At 36.6% G+C, this 20831-nt stretch overlaps 1 protein-coding gene across 1 annotated transcript in view; it reads left to right on the top strand.

Annotated features, from left to right (window-relative positions):
• LOC149572821 (clathrin adaptor complexes medium subunit family protein) overlaps positions 1 to 20831 on the top strand; it is a 116801-nt gene that overhangs the window by 52599 nt on the left and 43371 nt on the right. Inside the window, exons 4-5 of the mRNA XM_089813898.1 lie at positions 6117 to 6415; positions 6541 to 7442. Coding sequence (XP_089670024.1) covers positions 6117 to 6415; positions 6541 to 7442 — 1201 coding nt within the window. The remainder of the gene's footprint in view (positions 1 to 6116; positions 6416 to 6540; positions 7443 to 20831) is intronic.

Here is a 20831-nt window from a genome sequence, read left to right on the forward strand (position 1 = left end):
TTCCACTTCCACTCCTAGTATAGGTACTTGTAAGAATGAGTGTTTGGAGGATACAATTGGCTCCATGGGTAATTGCACCGTTTTCTTTGAGGATGGAGGTTGACAAAAACTTTGTTTTGATCTTTCTAACAATTTGTCAACAACTTCTTGTTCTTTTACTAATGAAGCTATTTGTGCATTAGGTGGCTCCCTCCCATCTGTGCCTTTGCACATTGAAAATCTAGATCCTTTACTAGCAGGACCCATAAAATGAAGTTTGATCCGAGAATAAGAGCTATTGAATGGTTTGCCTTTGTTGCTTTGATAAAAATTACACTTCCAAAGATACGATGCACCTCCAGAAACCTATGAGTCCATGACATTCTTGTGGTATGTCTCCATAAAGGAGATGCTACATCAATTTTAAAACTATTGTCTTCTTGCCCTCCTGCTGAACTTTGACTACTAGTCTTGGCCATTCTTCCACAATAGAATATAATTTCTTGATATGCCTATGATAAGAATTTAAATAAATCTAAATTAGAAAAAAACTATAAACGTCAAGTATATAAGTGTAAATCAATGATAGAAAACAATTAAAATAGATAGCTAAACTTCTTTCTTTGTCTTTTTTTCAAATATTTCTTTTGAAAAAAACTTGAAAAGTTTAAGTGAAAAAAGCACTTTTCAGCATGTTTGGGCATTTAGATTATGTCGGAGGCTCCTAGATGCATTGAGATGTTGGCCAGAAGTCACTCTCGGTCAGCATCCAGACACATCCGTGCCGACATTCGTCTCGACTAGCTTCCGCCTCCGCCTTCAGCCTGGACCATTGCGCATCAGTATCCAAGGCCGAAAACCCTTGTTTCTCAAGAGCTCCAAACCAATAAGCCAATGCTGAAAATAACTTGTGAATGGTCCAAAATGCAGCCCCTCAACCTCTTTTAATCTCCTCCAAGAAGGTATGCCACTTTTAGGTATTGCATAAATAAAATAAAAAGTCTTAATTTCCCTCCTTGACACTGCCACACACTTCATGGCCTCTTCAATAGTTATTTACTTTTACAAAACAACTTATTATCTTCCCTAGAATGGCTGTACCACTAGAGGCTCCTTATTCATCACTTTATTAAAGTAATACTTAGTTACTGGGTTCGGACCCTCCTGCCCTGATCCAGGTCCGGATTTACGCCTGAGTTCGTTGCAGGTTCAAGCAGGGTCCTTATTTTGGACTGTGGGTCTGCCCATGTCCGTGCCAACGAGGACCCGAGTAGACCCACAATCCAAAATAAAGGACCCTGTCTGGACCTGGGCGGACCCATTGTCCAAAATAAGGACCCGTGGTGAACTCAGGAGGACCCGTGGCGAACCGGGGAGGACCCATGAGTTTCTCTTTTTTTTTTTTGTATATATATATATATATATATATATATATATGTATGTATGTATGTATGTATGTATACCCACAGACCCACCCACGATCACAAATGGGACTTGTTTTTGCCCGAACTCACGAACCCGAATACGCCCCTGAGCCCAAACCGGTAACTTAGAAGTAATATAAGGTACTTTAGTAAAGTAACTTTTTATAATGATAAAGTCATTTTATTTTATTTTACTAAAATAGCCTTATTATTCTTAGTCACTTTAAAATATGATATTAAAGTAACTTTATTATTCCTTCATTAAGTGCTCATTATAAAGTGCTTTTATTTACTGATTTAAATTAAACATTCTACTTAATAACTTTAATGTTTAATGTTTATTCGAATGCCCCTTTTTTTGAACACTTGAAATTGAAAACTGATGCTAGACATGGTCACCTGGTGATGTCTACAAGTAACATGCCAATTGATAGACTCCTAAAAACTAAGGATCTCCCTAAAGTATAGGAAATTGTGTCCAAGCATCTAAATGGATCACAAAACTTTCTGCCAGTCTCAACAAAATTGGGCCCCCTCCTAGAATTTATGTAACTGTCTTTGACACCTGGTGACATCATTTAAACTGCTGAAATGCAGTCTGAAGATGTCCCGTGTGAATTTGCAACCTCTGGATGGATTTCCTATTTGTCGAATTGGTGTACAGGGCCTACTGATAGGCCAATCTCTAGAAAATAGCTGATGTTCAGGAAGGGTAGGACATGGGGACATTACATTCTCATTTTTTTTTCATCAAGTGAAAAAACTAATGACTCAGTCACCTACAAAATTTCAAAAGTCAAATAGTCTTGTTGCAACATAAACTAACTATTATGTTGTAAGGATAAAATACTTATTTAGGCACTGAAAAACAAAAACTATATTTTTTTAAAGACTTACACTTATAATCTCTTTTGTCGGCATTCAAGAGTAGGCATAATTGCAGTTGAACTTATGATCAGACAGTAATGACAAAACGGTTGGACAGAGTACTGACTTTGGTTTAATTGTTTTGCAGGTAATTATTGCAGGTGCTTGAAACTATATTGCAATACTGTAGATTAAATCTGAATATCAATATTGGAGTTGATAATTCTGCTATTGCCGAGCAGTAGAGAAGAGTATATTTATTGTCTTCAATGTCTATTATCTCATGATCGGTCAATATAAATATATTCCTCAAGAGGCATAACTGTTGGGGATAAGTTTCATTTGAGGGGGCATGAAGACTTATATTAACTAACCCAAGAGACCTGAATCTGATCGAGTGTAATTAATTAATCAAATGACAAAGCCCTAAGGGCAAGTTTGTTTTGCATTTAAAATACCCCCCGATCTGTAGATTTGATCATACACACGATTCTTTGATCTGAGAGACATGATCATATGTTTGTACTTGATCGATTAATTTAATTCGAGGAAGATCTGAATTTATGACAGAATACTATGTATATGTGTGTGAATGTATATCAGTTCACATGTTTAACTGGTATACATGCACACACATATACATATATTATCTCAATTGATTTTCCTGAATTCTGACTAATGTTATCTTTTTAACAGTTGGGTTCATCAGTTACCCATTCTATTACATTGATCCCAACAGTAGATTCACTGCAACTCACTAACAAACGTTTGCCTCAAAAAATCTTTTGGGCTGCAACAAACGTTTGCATTTATAACCATGTGAGCTCTTTATAAGAGAGTACCCAAGCATGGTTATAAATGCATTTGCAATTGTTTTTGGGCATGCTCCACAGAATTAAATCATTGCAATGCACTGTGTCTTCCAACATATAATCATTGCAATGCACTGTGTTTTAAAAGGTAGAATTTTTTTGGGCTGTCTATCTATTAGTAATCTACCTGCAGCAGCATTATTAGTGATGCACTTCATTTTCCACTGTCACTTATGGCAAATGTCTTCCAAAACCCACGTACATGATCTGTATTTGATCTTCCTTGAAGTATCAACTGACTTTAAGAAGATTGTGCCAGCAAAAGAAGAAACTAGAAAATACACCGGTGTCAATTTTTTTGTGAATACATCCATTGGAGTTGATAATGTAGCTTTTTATCGAGATAGCTCTTATGTCTTTAATAATTCACAGTATATTGGCCTCCTTTTTTATCAAAATTAATCTTTAAAACTCATCAACAGAAAGGATTTTGAATTTCTGACCAGTTATGGCTTTTGCGTCAAGCATTGCCATCAAGGGGTCTAAAACAACTTTTAATTAATTTAAAAAGCAAAAACAAAAGTAAAAAAAAACAAATTGAAAAATATAAATCTTAACAAAACACTGAAATAACTAACAAATTATTGTAAAAATGAATTAAAAAGAATGTTATCTCACTGCAGTGAAAGGAAGGTTGCAAAAATAAAATCATTGGTTGCGTTGCTTTCTACTTTGTGGTTGCGGTTGTAACTGAAGGAGCTTAAACTATTTGGGGTATAAAGCGGCAAACTAGAGGAGGATTTTTTGAATAAATCAAGACAAAAGGGGTTAAAAATACAATTTAGTGTTTAGTTTTTGGGGATTTAAGGCGTGGCGATTGAATAGAAAAAATGGGCAGTTTTTGGCTTGGTTTAGGTTTTTTCCCTGGCAAATTTTTTGCATGGATTAATTGCAATATTTTGCAAGGAGTAATGACGATGCTTAACAATTAGTCGCCAAAAAGTCTCCTAAAAATTGTTGACCAAAGTCAACCAACAACCTCTGATATTTTGGGGAATAGATTGGCAGAATTTCCAATCAAGGATTAATCCGTATTACATGGCACAACCTAACTCCTCAAATTGTAAACTCTAGGTGAAAGGTTAGTAAACCCTGATTCACTTTTACAGTTTTACTTCTAGGCACTTGTTTTTTATTTTTATTTTTATAAATTTCTATGAGGGTCTCCAACTTCACTGTCACCTTCCTCACAAGCTTAGGCTTAACAATCAGGCATAATGAAACATTACATCTATGTATGGGAGCACGGTGGGTATATGAGGCAAACAATTCCTTTTTCTAGAAACTTCACATCACAATACTTGCAAAACACTTGGTCTGCTTTGTGCCTAGGCTAACATGCTTCCAAGAAAGGTATTTCCTTTGTGGTCTTATGTGGTCTTTTTTAGTTTTACCATCTCCACAGGCTTCTAGAGACTGTTAGACCAGACATATGCTCTGAGCAAATCCTCATAGACTGACCACTCATCGATGTGAACTTGAAGAGATGACAAGTTTGGAGGCACAATTGTGGTCTCAAATTTACCAGCAGATCAGTGGAAGCAACCTGATCAAATGTCAGTAAGGGTCTATACACAATCACTACCTAAAAATAAAAATAAAAATAAAAATTCAAACATCTTCCCAGGACCAATGCACATCTCATGGTTTGTGACTGTTACAAAATTCCTGTATATTTGATATAAGATTTTTGTAATTCAGGAGGTGAAAGTCACTCATAAAAATGATGAATATTTCAACTCCAGAGATCAAAATTCTTGCAGAAGCTAAGATTACTAAAACCAATGATGACATCAATTAAAAAGAAAAAACCTTATGGCGGTGGTAGCTGCTTCCTGTAGGGCTGGATGACATTTCCATGTTTGAAATAGAAGAAATCATCTCTGATGCTTAACTGAAAGTGGGGAATTTTTGTCACTACAAATAAGGATTGATCATTGATGATTATGAATTGGAGATTTTTTCTTTTACCAATGCCAAGATTATATAATGCATATAAGTTTATAACCCTAAACTATCACAGTTTGAGTAAATCAGCTAACAATATGAAACCTTGAGAAGTTCTCCCCACATATTGATACAAAATTGCAACACGTTTTTATGATCACGATTTACAACTTTAGACATAATAAATCACTAAATACAAACTTTGTATGTAGGCACCCTGCATCTTTTCTCAACTAACTTGTTACCTCTGGAGAGGTTCAGTGAGCTAATTTTTTTGTGTGGAATGCATGCAACCAGCTCATGTGCTATTTTAAGCATAACATTATTTGATTGAAGACATGGTGGTATTATATGGAAAGTTATGAACGGATGTTTAAAGATCTCAACATCCATTTGGAGCTGGTATTTTTTATAGCCTGTATTTGAGAACCTATTTTAAAATGCTTTTCAGACTCACAAAATTCCTAGATTTGTTGTCCAAACATAATTTGCATGATATCAATCAGGAAAAGTTTCACTTGAATTGACTAAACTTTTCTTGTGAGTGTTTGGCTATTCAAATCTGCTTTTCCATTCTCATTGAAAAACTGAAGTTGCAACTCTCTTTTCTATTTGAGAAGTTAAAATTCAAAAATTCGCAGAAGTGTTTTATATTGCTCCATTTATTCTCCTTTGAAGATTGATTTTTTATTGTTAAATAAGTAAATTTTCTGCTTCATATCATATGTCGCTTTCTTTGCTGCTGTATTTAAGTAAATATTATTTTCAGTTTTTTACAATGTAGGATGTACTCAATTGAGGTTTGTCTAACTTTGGTCCTTTCTCTTAGGATTACCAACTCAACTGATTGTGTGGGCATATCTAGCGATTTTTTAGGTAGCCAGGCTTATTATTTTATTGTATTCACATGCATTGTGCATTTCTGTGCAATCATTTTGATTATATTGGGGTGATGTATTATAAAGTGTAACTCAAAGAAAATTCTTGTGAGGACATTCCATTAACTATGACGCTTGTCTGCTTACAGGGCATTTATGGTGGCGCAAGCCCTGGGAGATGTGGTTACTGGGGAGGTTCTCGAACCAGAGATGATTGTAAATCCGCCACCTTCTGTTGGAGGCCTCTTAGACTCTCTAACAGGAAGCATGGGAATAACAGGCATTGCAGCTAGGGCCAAGCCTGTAGCAGCCCCTCTTCCAGCTACTGCAACTGTTAGTTCGGCTGCCACAGGCACCATAGCATCAGACCTTTCTGGTAGCAAAGTTAGCTCAAGATCTGTTGATAAAGATGGATTGAGGAACTTCATCAGTAGTTCAATGCCCTTTGGTCAGCATTCTCTTGTGTGCCATTAGTTCCCTTTCTACTTCTAGAATTGCCTTTGACCCTTGTGCATTTATATGAAGTTTGATCTCATTGAGATGATGCTGACATCAAAATTGCATGTTATACAGGCACTCCTTTGGATCTTGGTGTCACTAATCTTTCAACTATGAGAGCAAACGGATTTTCATCATTGGATTTACCTCCTACAGATCTGAAACAGCCAGCATGGAAGCCATATCTCTTTAGAGGAAAGCAAAGAATACTGTTTATGATTCATGAATTAGTGTCTGCAGCAATGTATGATAGGGATGATGTTCCAGACATTATATCCATTTCTGGCCAGATAAACTGTCGTGCAGATTTAGAAGGCTTGCCAGACGTTTCTCTCCCCTTAACAGGCATGAATGCTGCTCATGTTGAGGCAGTGTCTTTTCATCCATGTGCCCAGGTTTCTGAGCAGGGTGTAGATAAACAAGCTCTAGTATTTTCACCACCACTCGGAAACTTTGTGTTAGTGCGTTATCAGGCTTCTCTTTCAAATTTAAGTCCTCCCATCAAGGGGTTTTATCAGCTTTCAATGGTTTCAGAAGATGAAGGTGCATTTTTATTCAAGTTGAAGTTAATGGAAGGCTACAAGGCACCTCTTGTCATGGAGTACTGTTCGGTAACTATGCCTTTTCCAAGGCGCAAAATAGTTTTAATTGATGGAAATCCTTCAGTAGGAACAGTTTCAACAACAGAACATTCAGTTGAATGGAAGATCATTGTCAGTGGGCGAAGTGGGACTGCAAAATCCATAGAAGCAACTTTTCCAGGCACAATTAAGTTTGCACCAAAGACTACTAATCGATATTCACACAGATCAAAATTAACAGAAGTTTCTTTGTTTGAAGAGGAGAGTGATTCTGAGGGTGATGGTTCAAATGGTATGAACAATATAGAAGAGTTCTTGGAAGAAAAAATGAACAAGGACCTCAATGCAGTTGAATTAGAGGAGCCTTTTACTTGGGAAGCTTACAACTTTGCAAAAGTAAGTTAAGCAACCTTGAAAGTTCCGTCACTTTATTTTTTTCACTGGAAGAGAATATATATTAATTTTTCTTAAGGCACTGCTGGGATTCAATCTCAAAATCTAGTTCCTTAATCTTGTGGGCTTTCTGTTTCTATGGTTTGAATCTTGGTGTTTGTTATTAAGTGAATACTGTGCAAGTTAATACAATCATTGTAATTTATTATCTTTTGAAGGATAGAACTGGTAAGGTTAATGTTTAAATTCAGATTCGAGTTGCATGAGAATATCTTCACTCCCTCCATCATGGCTTTAAATAGGAAGCCTTCTTCCTAAACCTTCCAGTTATCAAAACAATCTGAACATGGCATGAGTGTTTGTTTGCGTTTGATACCACTACATGTTCTTATAGTTTTGTTGAGCATGGCCTGAAAATTCTCTTTTTGTAATGGTTATCACTACAAATTTCCAGAATTTGGTAATATGGTACATTTTTTTCACTAACACATATAGTTGTAAGAGCTCTTGAGGCAAAGTGACCAAACATTACCTTGACTACATTTGCTTGGACCTGAGGAAAAATATAGTAGTGTTAGTTATATTTGTAAACAAATGTATACAGCTAATATGCCGAATCATATTGCAAACTTCGAAGGACACGGATCTCATGTTAGGTCAGTTTGATCTTTTGTTTTGTATTATGGCACTTAAGCAGGCAATGAAAACATTGAGGTAAGATTTTTTTGTTTGAATTTTACTATGTTAGATATCAATAGGATAAGAAAGGGATTAGGCAAAGCTACTTGTGATTCATGGCACTGGCAAAAACCTGATTGAACATGAAGGTTCTCAAGGAAATCAAATTTCTAATGTATGTTTTCTACAGAAATACTAATCTGTTGCACTATAGTCAGAATACTTGATTGTAGGCAGCCTCAGGTCAAGAAACAAATGGATTCTGACTTCTGGTGGCAACCACAGCTAAATAAATTTTGTGTAGAACAAAGAGTGACAGAACTGAGAAAATGAATGTGTTATTGCAATAATTTAAAGGTTTTTAAAAATCCAAAGGGCGTGCCACCTTAAAAAGATATGGAGTGTGAAATTCACATTCTATAGACACCCCTTTCTTATTAGAATATTCTAATGTTTCTTTAATGGTCATTTTAGTTAGTCTTTAGTTTATTAGGTAATTTCTATTTCCGTCTTTAGTTCACGATTGCTTCTTTTAGAAACACCGTCTTTGTAAATCTATATAAGGAGCCTGCATCTCCTTTGTTTATTACACCTACAACAACATCAATTTACCATAACATGGTATTATAGCAGATTGATGGGATTTCATAAAATTTGGCAGATTTTTTAAGGAAAATTCAAGTTTCTTTTGTTCTGGATTTTTTTCCACAAATTTGCTTAATGATTTTTAGAAATAAAAATTGTTAAAGAGTTATTTTATGAAACTTTTGTGGTTCATCTTCGAGGATTTTTGCTGGAAATTGCAAGCCTGGTTAAGGGTTTTGATCTTGTGATTACTTGGTTGCAGCAAAAGTCTCTGTTTTTTGAGGTTTGCATGTTCTTGCATGTTCTGGTTTACCATGCGAAGTCTCGTGTTTTGCCACCCTTTAAAATTCTAGTGGGTCTTCATTATTTTTCCCCTTGAAATATTTTTGATGGGTTTTCATAAATTTTCCCTCAAAAAAAAATCTTATTTTGTAATTTGCAAAGTTGTATGGGGTTCCTTTGTGGGTGTATAAATTTTTCGTCAAAAATTATTTGGTGGGTTTTACCATTTTTTCCAAAAAAGAATGAAGCTTTGTATTGTTTGGTTTGATTTATTTTTCACCTCAAAAATCATGCTGGGTTTTGATCAAATTTTCACCTCAAAAATCGTGTTTGATTTTTTCGATTATTCTCCTAAAAAATCATGGCTTTTTGCAGTTTGTTTTGGGTCATCGTGCTCATCTGCAAAGTTTGAAGGCTTTGCCGATTTGTCCTCAAAATCATACTAGCTGTTCTCAGTGTTTGTCTCTGTCTCTAGGGAAAAGCAACTTTGTTATCCAACATTAGGTTGGATAAATTGTTGATGTTTCCTAGTGAGATGTTATGCTGATTTTGGGAGGGTAAGTGGTAGACTCATCTCAATGGCAGAGTCAGTGGCGGGCTCTTGTCTCTTGTTGCAAAGCATTTTGAATAAGGGGCACCCTTAAGTGTTCGTTTTTGGGTGGATTTTGGCTTCTTGGTCATTTACATTTTGTAGATCCAGGGAGCGTGTCAACAACAACAATTTTTGTTTTTAGAATTTGTGACCAAAAGACAAATGTTAGACAATGACCATTAAGGGAGGGTATTAGAATATTATAATATTTTTTAATGGTCATCTTAGTGAATCTTTAGTTTATTAGGTAGTTTCTATTTCTGTGTTTAGTTCACGATTGTTTCTTTTAGGATCTTCGTCTTTGTAAATCTATATAAGGAGCTTTCATTTCCTTTGTTTAATACACTTGCAATAACATCAATTTACAATAACATTTCTAAACAATAGATTGTGTTCGTGTTTCTCTGAGTCTCATGGACGCCAATTTTTTCTGGAATTTGGGGATGGTTATAAAATAATATATAAAATTAACCTTTAAATTAAAAAATGTAAAAAATATAAATACCTAAAAATAATTTAAACAAACTTTAAAAAGTAAGAAGAAAATGGTAAATAGAGTGCATGGAATACGCAATAACAATCCGCTGATTCCATAATCTGTCTGATAGACTGATACTCATAATATGAAGGTCAATTTATAAAATATACTTCGATATATCAACCTATACTAAAAACCTTAAGTAAAATGCAAACAATCTAATTGTTGGCTATTGAAACTGTGGATTAAAATGACCAAATACTATATCGCTTGTTCTATTTAATGAATCTTGTTAGAGGAAAACACATCAACTATCATCTCTAATATATTATTTGAACAAAATGACTAACAACAAACTATTCCTATCCAGCAAAATGTTGATTCAAGATTGTTGGTAATGGCCAGTAATATAGAGATTAAATAATTTTTTCTTTACAATGAGCATGCACTTGATATAAGTATGGATGCGTCAAGTCTTAAGGGAAGATATCATAGGACAAGCATTTATGCTGAGAGATCCATATACATAACGACCATTTCTGGTTGATAATGTCACTTAAACTATGAACTCTCTGCAATAATCTCTAAACTACTTAAATGCTGAAGCATAAGACAATATTATATTTTTCAGTCCATTGATAAGAAGTGTAGTAAGTAAGGAGCTCATCACATGTGTAATGCTTGTTGATGTTATGGTGTTAGGAGTTATCTTTCTTTCCTAAATTCAAATTAAATAAAATATTGCTGAAGTCAACCCTGTTTTGTATTGCTAACGTATTTGCTGTTGAAGTTGAAGCAACACAGTCACTGTAGATGTATTTCTATATTGGCAGATGCTTTCATTTGTAACTATAGTCTTTTCATTTCTCATGGCTGTCATGACAGTCTCTTCAGTTGACATGTTAGACCCTTGGTACGCTGAATGTACTAAAGATATTTTGCTATCTTTAGTTTGATAGATGGTTGCTCCTCATTGGTCGGTGTTGCCACCTCCCTCTTCCTAGTCTATATAAGCATGCTACCTGACTTGTATTTGTACTCAATTTCTATTGCATCCTTTTAATGCTATTTTTCTTCTAGCATTTGCATTACTCCCTTGGAGACAAACTCTATGTTACTATTTTGATTTTGTATCATTTGCATTCATAGTTTAGATATCTATTCTTTGCACTAGTTTTCTGGGTTATCAGTCTTTTTAGATTGTAACATGGTATTAGAGCTTTTCTATGTGCAAGAGTAGTTTTAGTTTCCTTATTTGAGAGATTTGGGGGGGCGAGGGCGGGGGGCTAATAAATCTTATTATAGGTTTTGAAAAATCCAGTATGCTCTTCTCTTGCATCTTCGGATGATCTTGAGAATTAGAAAAGTTTGACAAAAACATTTTTAATCTCTGGGGTTTCAATGTCAAATCTGACAACCAACTTGCATATTTGGTGTTTTTAATCAGTATTGCAGGTTCCAGCATGCCATTGATTGACTTAGGTAGCTGATTCAACCTTTGTATGTCGTCTTTTGGTTGCTGGGGTCGTTTCTTGGTTGTTGGGGCCGTTTTTAGTTGTTACAGGTGTGATTTACACTATAGCTACATCTTCTGTACATCAGTAAGAAAAACGCTTTCTGGGTTTTGTTTGCAGCATCAAAGAACCATTTGAAAATCTTTTAGATTTTGCATGCAATCTGTATATTTTGTAGAATTGAGCACGGAAAGCTACAACCATACCCCTCTCCATTGGCAGTCGCAGATTTGAATGCAGTTTTCAAATGCTTTGTTCTTGCTCATACAGACTTTGATTTTGACGATTCTTGTTATGATTTTAGCTATTTTTTGTGCTCTATCTATTAGTGCAATTGTTTTTTGATTTTCATGCATTAATTTTTCAGAAATAGCAGATTCTTGGCCGTGACTTTGCACAATTTTCATTTTGGAAACTTCGGAGGATCATAACTTTCTCATACAAACTTGTATCGAGGTTATCCTTTTTTTGAAAGTGCAAGATTTTTCGAGTAGATTGCAGTGGTGCTATTTCTTTCCTTGAGTATTCTGCCCAAGTTTCACTTTTAGAATATGCTTTTCGTGAGAGTTCTTTAATGCATTGAAATCAATATCACTTAGTATTTCTTGCTAGTGGTAGTTTTAAATGCACTAAAATAAAGTGCCAAATCATATTTCTTTGGGGGGGGGGGGGGGGGGTTCTTTGATTGAGTAAAAAAGGAGGGGCATTGTCGTGGCTGGGTTTTTTTTTTTTTTGGCATTTCTTTTCTGCATTTCTTCATCATGGATCAAAGAAATATGCCTATCCTAACTCCATAGAATTATTTCGAGTGGAAATCACGTATGACAATTCACTTAAGAAAAGTTGGATTAAATAGGATAACTATGAGACTTGAAACTGAACCTGATAAAGATGAAGATAAGCCTAAGTGGTTTAACAAATGTGATGAGGCATATGAAACATTGTGTTTGTTTGTTTCTCTTGACTTGCTATTTCACATTAAGTCTTTGGATACACCAAATGAAATATGGACAAAGCTAGAAACACTATTTGGCACACAAGATTCAGTGAGGGGTCACATGTTGGAAAATGAACTAATTAGTTTAAGTCCAGGCAATTTCAACACAATCCAGGATTTTTTCATGAAATTGAAATCACTAAGGCTGCAGTTAAAACAATGTGGAATTGAAAAGAAAGATGAACAACTGATTCTTAGTATTCTCTCTAAGCTAAGTTCAAAATATTCTGTGTTTGTCTCTACCTTCTATGCTACTAAGGGTACACTTGGTACTCAATTCACCATGCCATCTTTAGATGATTTTGCTGTCAATCTCACTCAAGAACAGGACAAGCTAATCCAGATGCACACTCTTAAGTCCTCTAAGTCACATGCCTTGGTTGCCAACCAAGGCACAAAAGAACAAAAAGGACAAAGTAGTAACAACAATAGTAAGGATAAGAAACAAAAGAATAGCAAGGAGAAGAAGGATCAGATACTAGTTGCTTCAAAAGCAACTATTGATACCCCATCTTCCAAGGGCGATAAGCCTAAGAAAGAAAAGGTCCAATGTGCCTATTGTAAAAGACCTGGTCATGATGAACATAAATGTTCAAAGAAACAAATTGATCACTTGACACACATTCTTGAGAAGAATAATATCAGTGTTCCTAAGTCTATCAAACAAAGTTCGAATGAAGGGTCTAACAAGGCAAAAGAAAACAAGGGGAAAGGAAAGGGCAAGGCCCTTGTTGCAATTGCTTCCTCACCATCCACTTGGGTTCTTGATTTGGGTGCTTCGCACCACATGGCTTCATCTAAGGGAGAATTTGCATCCTTGGAGCCGTGTACTATGCCTTCTATTTTGACGGGTGATGAAACTCTTGTTGAGGTGTGTGGGAGAGGGTCTGTTGATGTGGGGGATGGCACATTCCATGATGTTCTTTGTGTACCCTCATTATCAACTAATCTCCTATCTGTATACCAGATCACTCACATAGGTTCAGGCAAGCAGGTTGAGTTCACTCTTGATTCATTGGAGATACGTGAGTTGCACAATGATTCTACAGTTGCAGTTGGGAGAGCAGATCATTAGTCACGACTCTATCTGTTTTCTCACTTTGTTCTTGATCCTCCTTCGACTGTTTTGCTCACTCACTCTAATGATGTGAGTAAATTATGGCATGAGCGGTTTGGCCATCTTAACTTCTGCTACTTGCATCAGCTTAACCAGCAGAGCATGGTCATAGGGTTGCCTTCAGTTCAATTCTCAGGCGGTGTTTGCCAGGGTTGCATTCTTGGTAAGCATCCTAAGGAAAAGTTTGACAAAAGTAAGGCATGGAGAGCTTCACAGATACTAGAGTTAGTTCATAGTGATTTGGCTGGTCCATTTCAGCATCCTTCTTTCAGTAGGGCCTGATATGTCCTCACATTCATTGATGACTTTACTTGATATACTTGGGTGTACTTTCTCAAATAGAAGTTAGAGGTATTTGAACATTTTCAGAACTTCAAAACTTTTGTAGAGAAGCAATCCGGGAAATCCATCAAAGTTTTGCGCACAAACAATGGTGGTGAGTATGTCAACCATCGGTTTGAAAGATTTTGCACTTTAGAGGGGATTGATTTACAACATTCAGTTCCATACAATCCTTAGCAGAACGGTGTTGCAGAACGGAAGAATAGAGCCTTGAAGGAAATGGCAAACTGTATGATTCACTCTAGATCTCTTGCACCATAGTATTGGGCAGAGGCCATTAACTGTGCTTGTTATATCCAGAACCGTGTTCCTCATCGAGCCTTGAAGAGAGTTACTCCTTTTGAAGCTTGGAGTAGTCAGAAACCATCAGTTAAGCACTTTCGAGTTTTTGGCTCTCCTACATGGGCCCACATTCCTTTAGAGAAACGCAAAGCCTTGGATCTACAGAGAAGACCTTACATATTTGTAGGTCATCTTGATTGTGTGAAGAGTATTCGGTTGCTCCACCCTACTACAAATGAGTTGTTCATTGAGAGGAGTGTTCAGTTTGAGGGATCTTTAAGCTCCCTTTCTATCACTTCTCCAACTCCTACTTTGACGTTGGAGTCACTTGGAATACATGACAGATCTTCTGATGAGCCAGATTCACCTGAGTAGTCTTCTACCTCCACTTCCCATGCAGAGAGTGATTCAAAGGACTCACCTCCTTCCTCTCCTAGTCATCATTCACAGGTTGATGATTGTCCTCTAGATTCTCCATCATCCGGTCCACTTTGGGCTAGACAGACCTTACAATCTGCAGGTGATTGGGTTGGGCATCCATTAGACACTAGGCAGACTCGTTCACAGTTCCAGGATGCTCTACATGTCTTCATTGCTACTGCCTTAGATCCACAATCCTTTCATGAGGCTTCTGGTATTCTTGAGTGGGATACAACTATGTAGGAAGAGTATAGTTCCTTGATGAGGAACCACACTTGGGATCTTGTCCCTCTTCCTAAGGGAGGAAAACTTGTTTGATGTAAGTGGATCTATCGGACAAAATTTGCAACAGATGGGTCAGTTGACAAGCACAAGGCTTGCTTGGTTGCCAAAGGATTCTCCTAGGTTCCTAGGATTGACTACTCTGAGACTTTTGCGCCAGTTGCCCGAATGAATTCCATTTGACTTGTTCTTGCCATTGCTGCAACTAATCATTGGGAAGTACATCAAATGGATGTGAAGAGTGCTTTTCTTCATGGTGACCTTCATGAGGAGATCTACATGGAGCAGCCAAAGGGTTTCCTTTAGGATTCTTCACTTGTGTGCTGCCTTCAGAAGTCTCTTTATGGCCTCAAACAGGCTCCTCAAGCCTAGTATGCCAAGGTGGACTCCTTCCTTCTCTCAGTTGGGTTCACTCGGTGCCATATTGATCCTAATGTCTACATTTTGCAATAGGGCGATTCACTCCTATTTTTGGCTTTGTATGTTGATGACTTGCTGATCACAGGAAGTTCTTCACCCACCATTAAGACTGTCAAAGTTGCCCTTCAGGACAGTTTTTTGATGACTGACTTGGGCTTGTTGCATTACTTTCTTGGGATTAAGATCTTTCAATCTCCTTCCGGGATCACCATCACACAGTCCAAGTACGCTCTAGATTTACTCTCGAGGTTTCATATGGCTGACTGTAAGCCTGCTCCGACCCCTTCCTTTCTGGAGTCAAAATTGAGGCTCAGTGTTCTTCTCCACTTGTCGATGGCACCTTGTATCGCCAACTTGTTGGGAGTCTCATTTATTTGGCTCATATGAGACCTGACATCTCTTATGCTATAGGCATGGTCTCTCGATTCATGCAGGAGCCTCATGAGCTGCACTAGAAAGCAACCAAGTGGATCCTTCACTACATTTAGGGTTCTCACAGTTATGGGATTCTCTATGCAATAGGTATTGAGCTTGATTTGGTGGGCTACACAGATTCAGATTTAGAAAACTAGTGCAAAGAATAGATATCTAAACCATGAACGCAAATGATACAAAATCAAAATAGCAACATAGAGTTAGTCTCCAAGAGAGTAATGCAAATGCTAGAAGTAAAATAGCAGTAAGAGGATGCAAAAGAAATCGAGTACAAATGCAAGCCAGGTAGCATGCTTATATAGACTAGGAAGAGGGAGGAGGTGACAACACCGACCAAGGAGGAGCAACCATCTATTGGACTAAAGATAGCAAAGTATTTTCTTAAGATAGCTAATGGATGCTCACATATAGGAAGGTGACACCTCGCAACCACTTACTAAATAAGACATGCTTTATTAACTTAAGCAAGATTATTAAAAGTGTAGGAAAAGCCTAGCAATATAGGGAAAAATAAATAACCCACTAGGAAATTAAAAAAAACACTAACAGAAAGAAACTTTGGGTGATGTTCAATATGCCTTTGCTTTCTTGAACTCCATCTTGATCTTGCCTTGAATTTGTATCGAGAGAGCAACAAATGTCAAGCATGGAACATATGGAGGCAATCCAATACTAAGAGAGCAACTCATGTCAAGCAAAGGATTTTGGATGACATTTTTTGGGATCGTCTGGAATACCGTCTTAATTTCATAGAGCCCATCTTAGGTATGATTTGCTTTATTAACATGGATAAGTCATGTTTGGGGGAGGTTTATGATGGAATAGACTCAATGATTGAGAATATGAGATTAATCATAAATGCAAAAGAGCAAAATCCTAAAGAAACCTTCTTTAAAGAAGTGCAATCAATTTGTGTTGAGAGATGGAACAACATAACCACCCCACTCCATCTTCTTGCTTTCTCATTGAGTCTCAAATATTATAGTGGAGAGATTCTTCCTACTATGATATTGCTATCAGGATTTCACTGTGTAGTTTTTGAGTCAAACTCATTGACCCATGTTTCATGAGTAGTGATTCACACGAATCCTTCTCTCATGGGAATAAATGGAACACTTAGCACTCAGTGAATCTAGGTGATGCTCAATGCTACAAAAGTTAGGCGCCCTTAAGATGTAGTGCTGGGATGGGTGATCTCCCAGGTTGTACCAATGCTTCACCTAGATCCAGTGAGTCCTAAGTGTTCCATTTATTCTCATGAGAGATAGATTTGTGTGAATCACTACTCATGAAACATGGGTCAATGAACTTGGCTCAAAAACTACACAGTTAAATCCTAATAGCAATATCATAATTTGACTTCTTGTGAAAAATATCTACTACTTATCTATTCTTGCTATACCAACAAGGGTGCCACCATATTGTGATGCAGAACTAGGTGATGGGTTTAGGAAAGCTGTTTCGAAACGCAATCCTGATAATGAAATGGAAGATGTAGTTACAAGTGAATTTTCTGATTTTGCAACATCCATTGGTCTAGTGCTGCTGCTGCTCTACATGACAAGTATACAAAGGATGCTCACTCTTGGTGGTACCTCAATGGCCACAAATCGCAACACAAGTCCTCGTGATCAAAGTTTTATCACAAGAAAGTTTATGAATTTTGGTCCACTCTGAATGTTGTTGTCATTTTGAAATTACACAATTTATTTAAATTCTAGTCACCAATGAGATCTGCCTTTGCTTCAATAGGTTGCTAGTTCATCTTCAGATGAATGAAATTGGAGAACATACTCCATTGAATGAAATTGGAGAACATACTCCATTCATTTAGTGAAGCGCAATCGGTTGGCATCAAGCAAAGCTAGGGATTCAGTCTATGTGCATTCAAACTTGTCCCTTCTTACTCACAAAACTGACAAGTACAAGGAAGGGGCAGCAAAGTTGTGGGATGTAGAACCGGAGCGGACTGACTTGGATCTTTCTATTGCTGCACAATCTTTAACAATGGAGGAGTCAAGTAGCCAGCATGCTTTTAGTACAAGTAATAGTGGGGTTCAATCATCTAATGTCAATGTTGATGATGGTCTTGATATTGTTGATGACCCATATGGTATTGATTAGTGAACTGATCAGTGATTCGTAGTATTATTCCATGATAAACAAAGATTATAAAGATTATCTTATCTTATCTTATCATGGGACTCTAGTTCGATCTTGATATAAAAAACTGAATTTCAATTCAAATTAGTTATGTTTCAAAATCTGATGTTTTTAATGGCTTTGAACTTTTGACATTTTTTTTAGCTGCTAGCATATGTATTGGTATGTGAATTCTAAACTTAAATCTGTTTTTTAGCAGCACAGATAGTTATAATACCCTGTTATATACTTGTATTGGTATTGTCATGTATTTTAGTAGCGTGCGTGCATACGCACACACACATATGGACGTACCCAAAATGTACGCAAAACCCCTCCTCCAAAATGTACTCGTACTCGATTTGGCTACTTAGATAAACTTATCTAAATCTTGCAACTTGATAGGAATTCACTTAAAATCTGGACTTAAGATGATTTATAAATGCACGTTCATGGCCAGATTTCTTGTTTTCTTATTACTTTTATCTCTGATTTTTAGAGAAAATCAGCCTTAACTATCCAAAATCAACTCCTTTTGATGTTTCAAATTGTTGACGAAGGATGTAATTGCTGCTTCCACAAGACAATTTGCCATCTCCTCGAGATGATTTACTCCCTCTTATAGATGATTCACTTCTTCGTTATGATAGTTCGCTGCGTACAGAAGACAATTTGCTGCTATTTATAAGGAAGTCACTACTAATTAAGGAGGAAACCATTGCTAATGAAGAGATAATTCACTGCTTATGCTAGGAAGGAGCGTTGTAAATGGTAGAAACAAATCTGTTTGTTGTTGATTGTAAAAATGACTCCTTGCCTTCCTTATAGAGGTGATTGAATGTTTTGAAGGGGCATGCCTCTACAAGGGGCCAATTCTTTAGTTTGGGCAATTAAACATTTTAATTCATCATTCTCGTTCCTCCCTTGTGCAAGCCAAGTTATCTAGGAGGGATTTAAGGTATGCATGAGTTATTAGTTGTCACTCGAGTCACACCCTCATCTTCTTATTAACTAAGCATGAACTCTAGGCAGAAGCTAAATATCTTAGAGGGTGTATCCTTGGAGGATGACGGAATCCTACATCCGTCAAGGAATTTCATTGATTTTAATATCGCCAACTTCAATGCCTTTTTAACTGGCTTTGGCCCAAAACTGATCTTATTTATCATTTCCATGTTATTGCTTTCTCGTTCCGTCCTCATTGCATGTTTTGAAGACCTAGTTTGTGTTTCAATCCTTATGAAGACAAGAAAAAAATCATGATTGTTTGAGGATTTTCACTTTCTAAACCTTGGTTTTACTCCTTTTACTCTTCACTGTTTTATGTTCCTTCCTCACAATACAAATTGGAGAGCTTAGTACATGCTTTCACCACCTTCCATGCAAGACGGAATTGAAGGAGTCTAGAGTATTTTGAATCCTTGGAAGGTGATGGAATCTGCCACCTCCAATGGATAAAGGATTTTTTCTTCTTTCATTTTGCCAAACTTATTGCCTCTCTAGTTGAGTCTTGATTCTTATCTTCTCTTTTCTTCATTCCAACTCCTCAACTTGCAAGTTCATCATTAACTTTGTCTCCTCACCTATGTAGGTTTGTGAACATAGTACTATTCATAGCTAAAGATTGAAGGTGAAAATAAGTGGATCTTGAGGATTATGAATCCTTGGAAGGTGGTGGAATCTGCCACCTCCAAAGGAGTTTGCTTTTTTCCAAACTCTTCCTCATGCTTTGATCATGCCTCTATTGAGTTTTTTTTGTATTTGTTTAAATCAAATCATTGAATTGCATCCACTAAGGCAGAATTTTCATGTTTCCAAGGATTTTTCTTTCATTTTTATCGTCATCGATTCCAATTCAGTCTAACCATACTTTGAAAATGACCATCTCATCACTCTGTCTTGCTCTACTCTTGGTTAGAATTCTCTAAACTCTTCATGACTTTGCATCTTTTCCTCTACCTCACCCCTTCATATATCCATATTTCTCATCCCCATGGCTAGGTGGAAATTAGGTGAGTGGGAGGATTGAGAATCCTTGGAGGGTGGAAGAATCTGCCACCTCTAAAGGAAATTTCTTGTCGAGTTCACTTCATATCCAATGTTGCCTTGCAACACCTCTTATCTCTTCTTTGGTTGATCTCACCTTGACTTGGATTGGGTCTGATTTACATTGCACATGTTCAAAGGAGGCATAAATCTTACCTTCTGTAGGTTGGGTTATCCTAGGAGTTAGGCAGATTCCACCACCTCGGAAGGATTCTTTCATTGTCTCAAAACCTCATTTCAACAAAACACCATTTTACACTTTCTTTCATTTTTTCAACAATTTGTGCTTGAAAGTTGTTACAAGGTTTGAAATTTTGGGGGGTATTAGAATTATATATCCTAGGACATGGCCAAATTCCAACTTAGAGCTAGGATTTTTCATTTATAAGTTAAATTCCCAAATTCTGCATGTTAGTTTCTTTAGCTCAAAGGATGAGGGGATTTATGTTAGTTACATTTATTTCATTTCTTATACTTATGTTATATTTTATATAAATATTTTTAGGATGTTTGAAATAGGTTTTAGCTTAGTAGGAGTTATAATAAAGATTCAAGATTTTGGGAGTTTTCAAAATTCTAGAAAGCCAAATTTCAATATTCGACATGCCTTTGGCATGTCATTTGCAAAATTTCAAGATTCTAATGATTCTAATTTATTCTGTGTGAAATCTCTTGGTTTTAACTCCATATCCTTGATTAGCATAACCCAACTCTCACCCATATTATTGATAAACTTGACTACTCTAGTAGGCCAAAGTTGCCCAAAATCATTTCGTCAAC

This window comes from Cupressus sempervirens, chromosome 2 (assembly GCF_028749045.1).
Source record: "Cupressus sempervirens isolate cs-2001-9-10 chromosome 2, ASM2874904v1, whole genome shotgun sequence".
Lineage (NCBI taxonomy): Eukaryota > Viridiplantae > Streptophyta > Pinopsida > Cupressales > Cupressaceae > Cupressus > Cupressus sempervirens.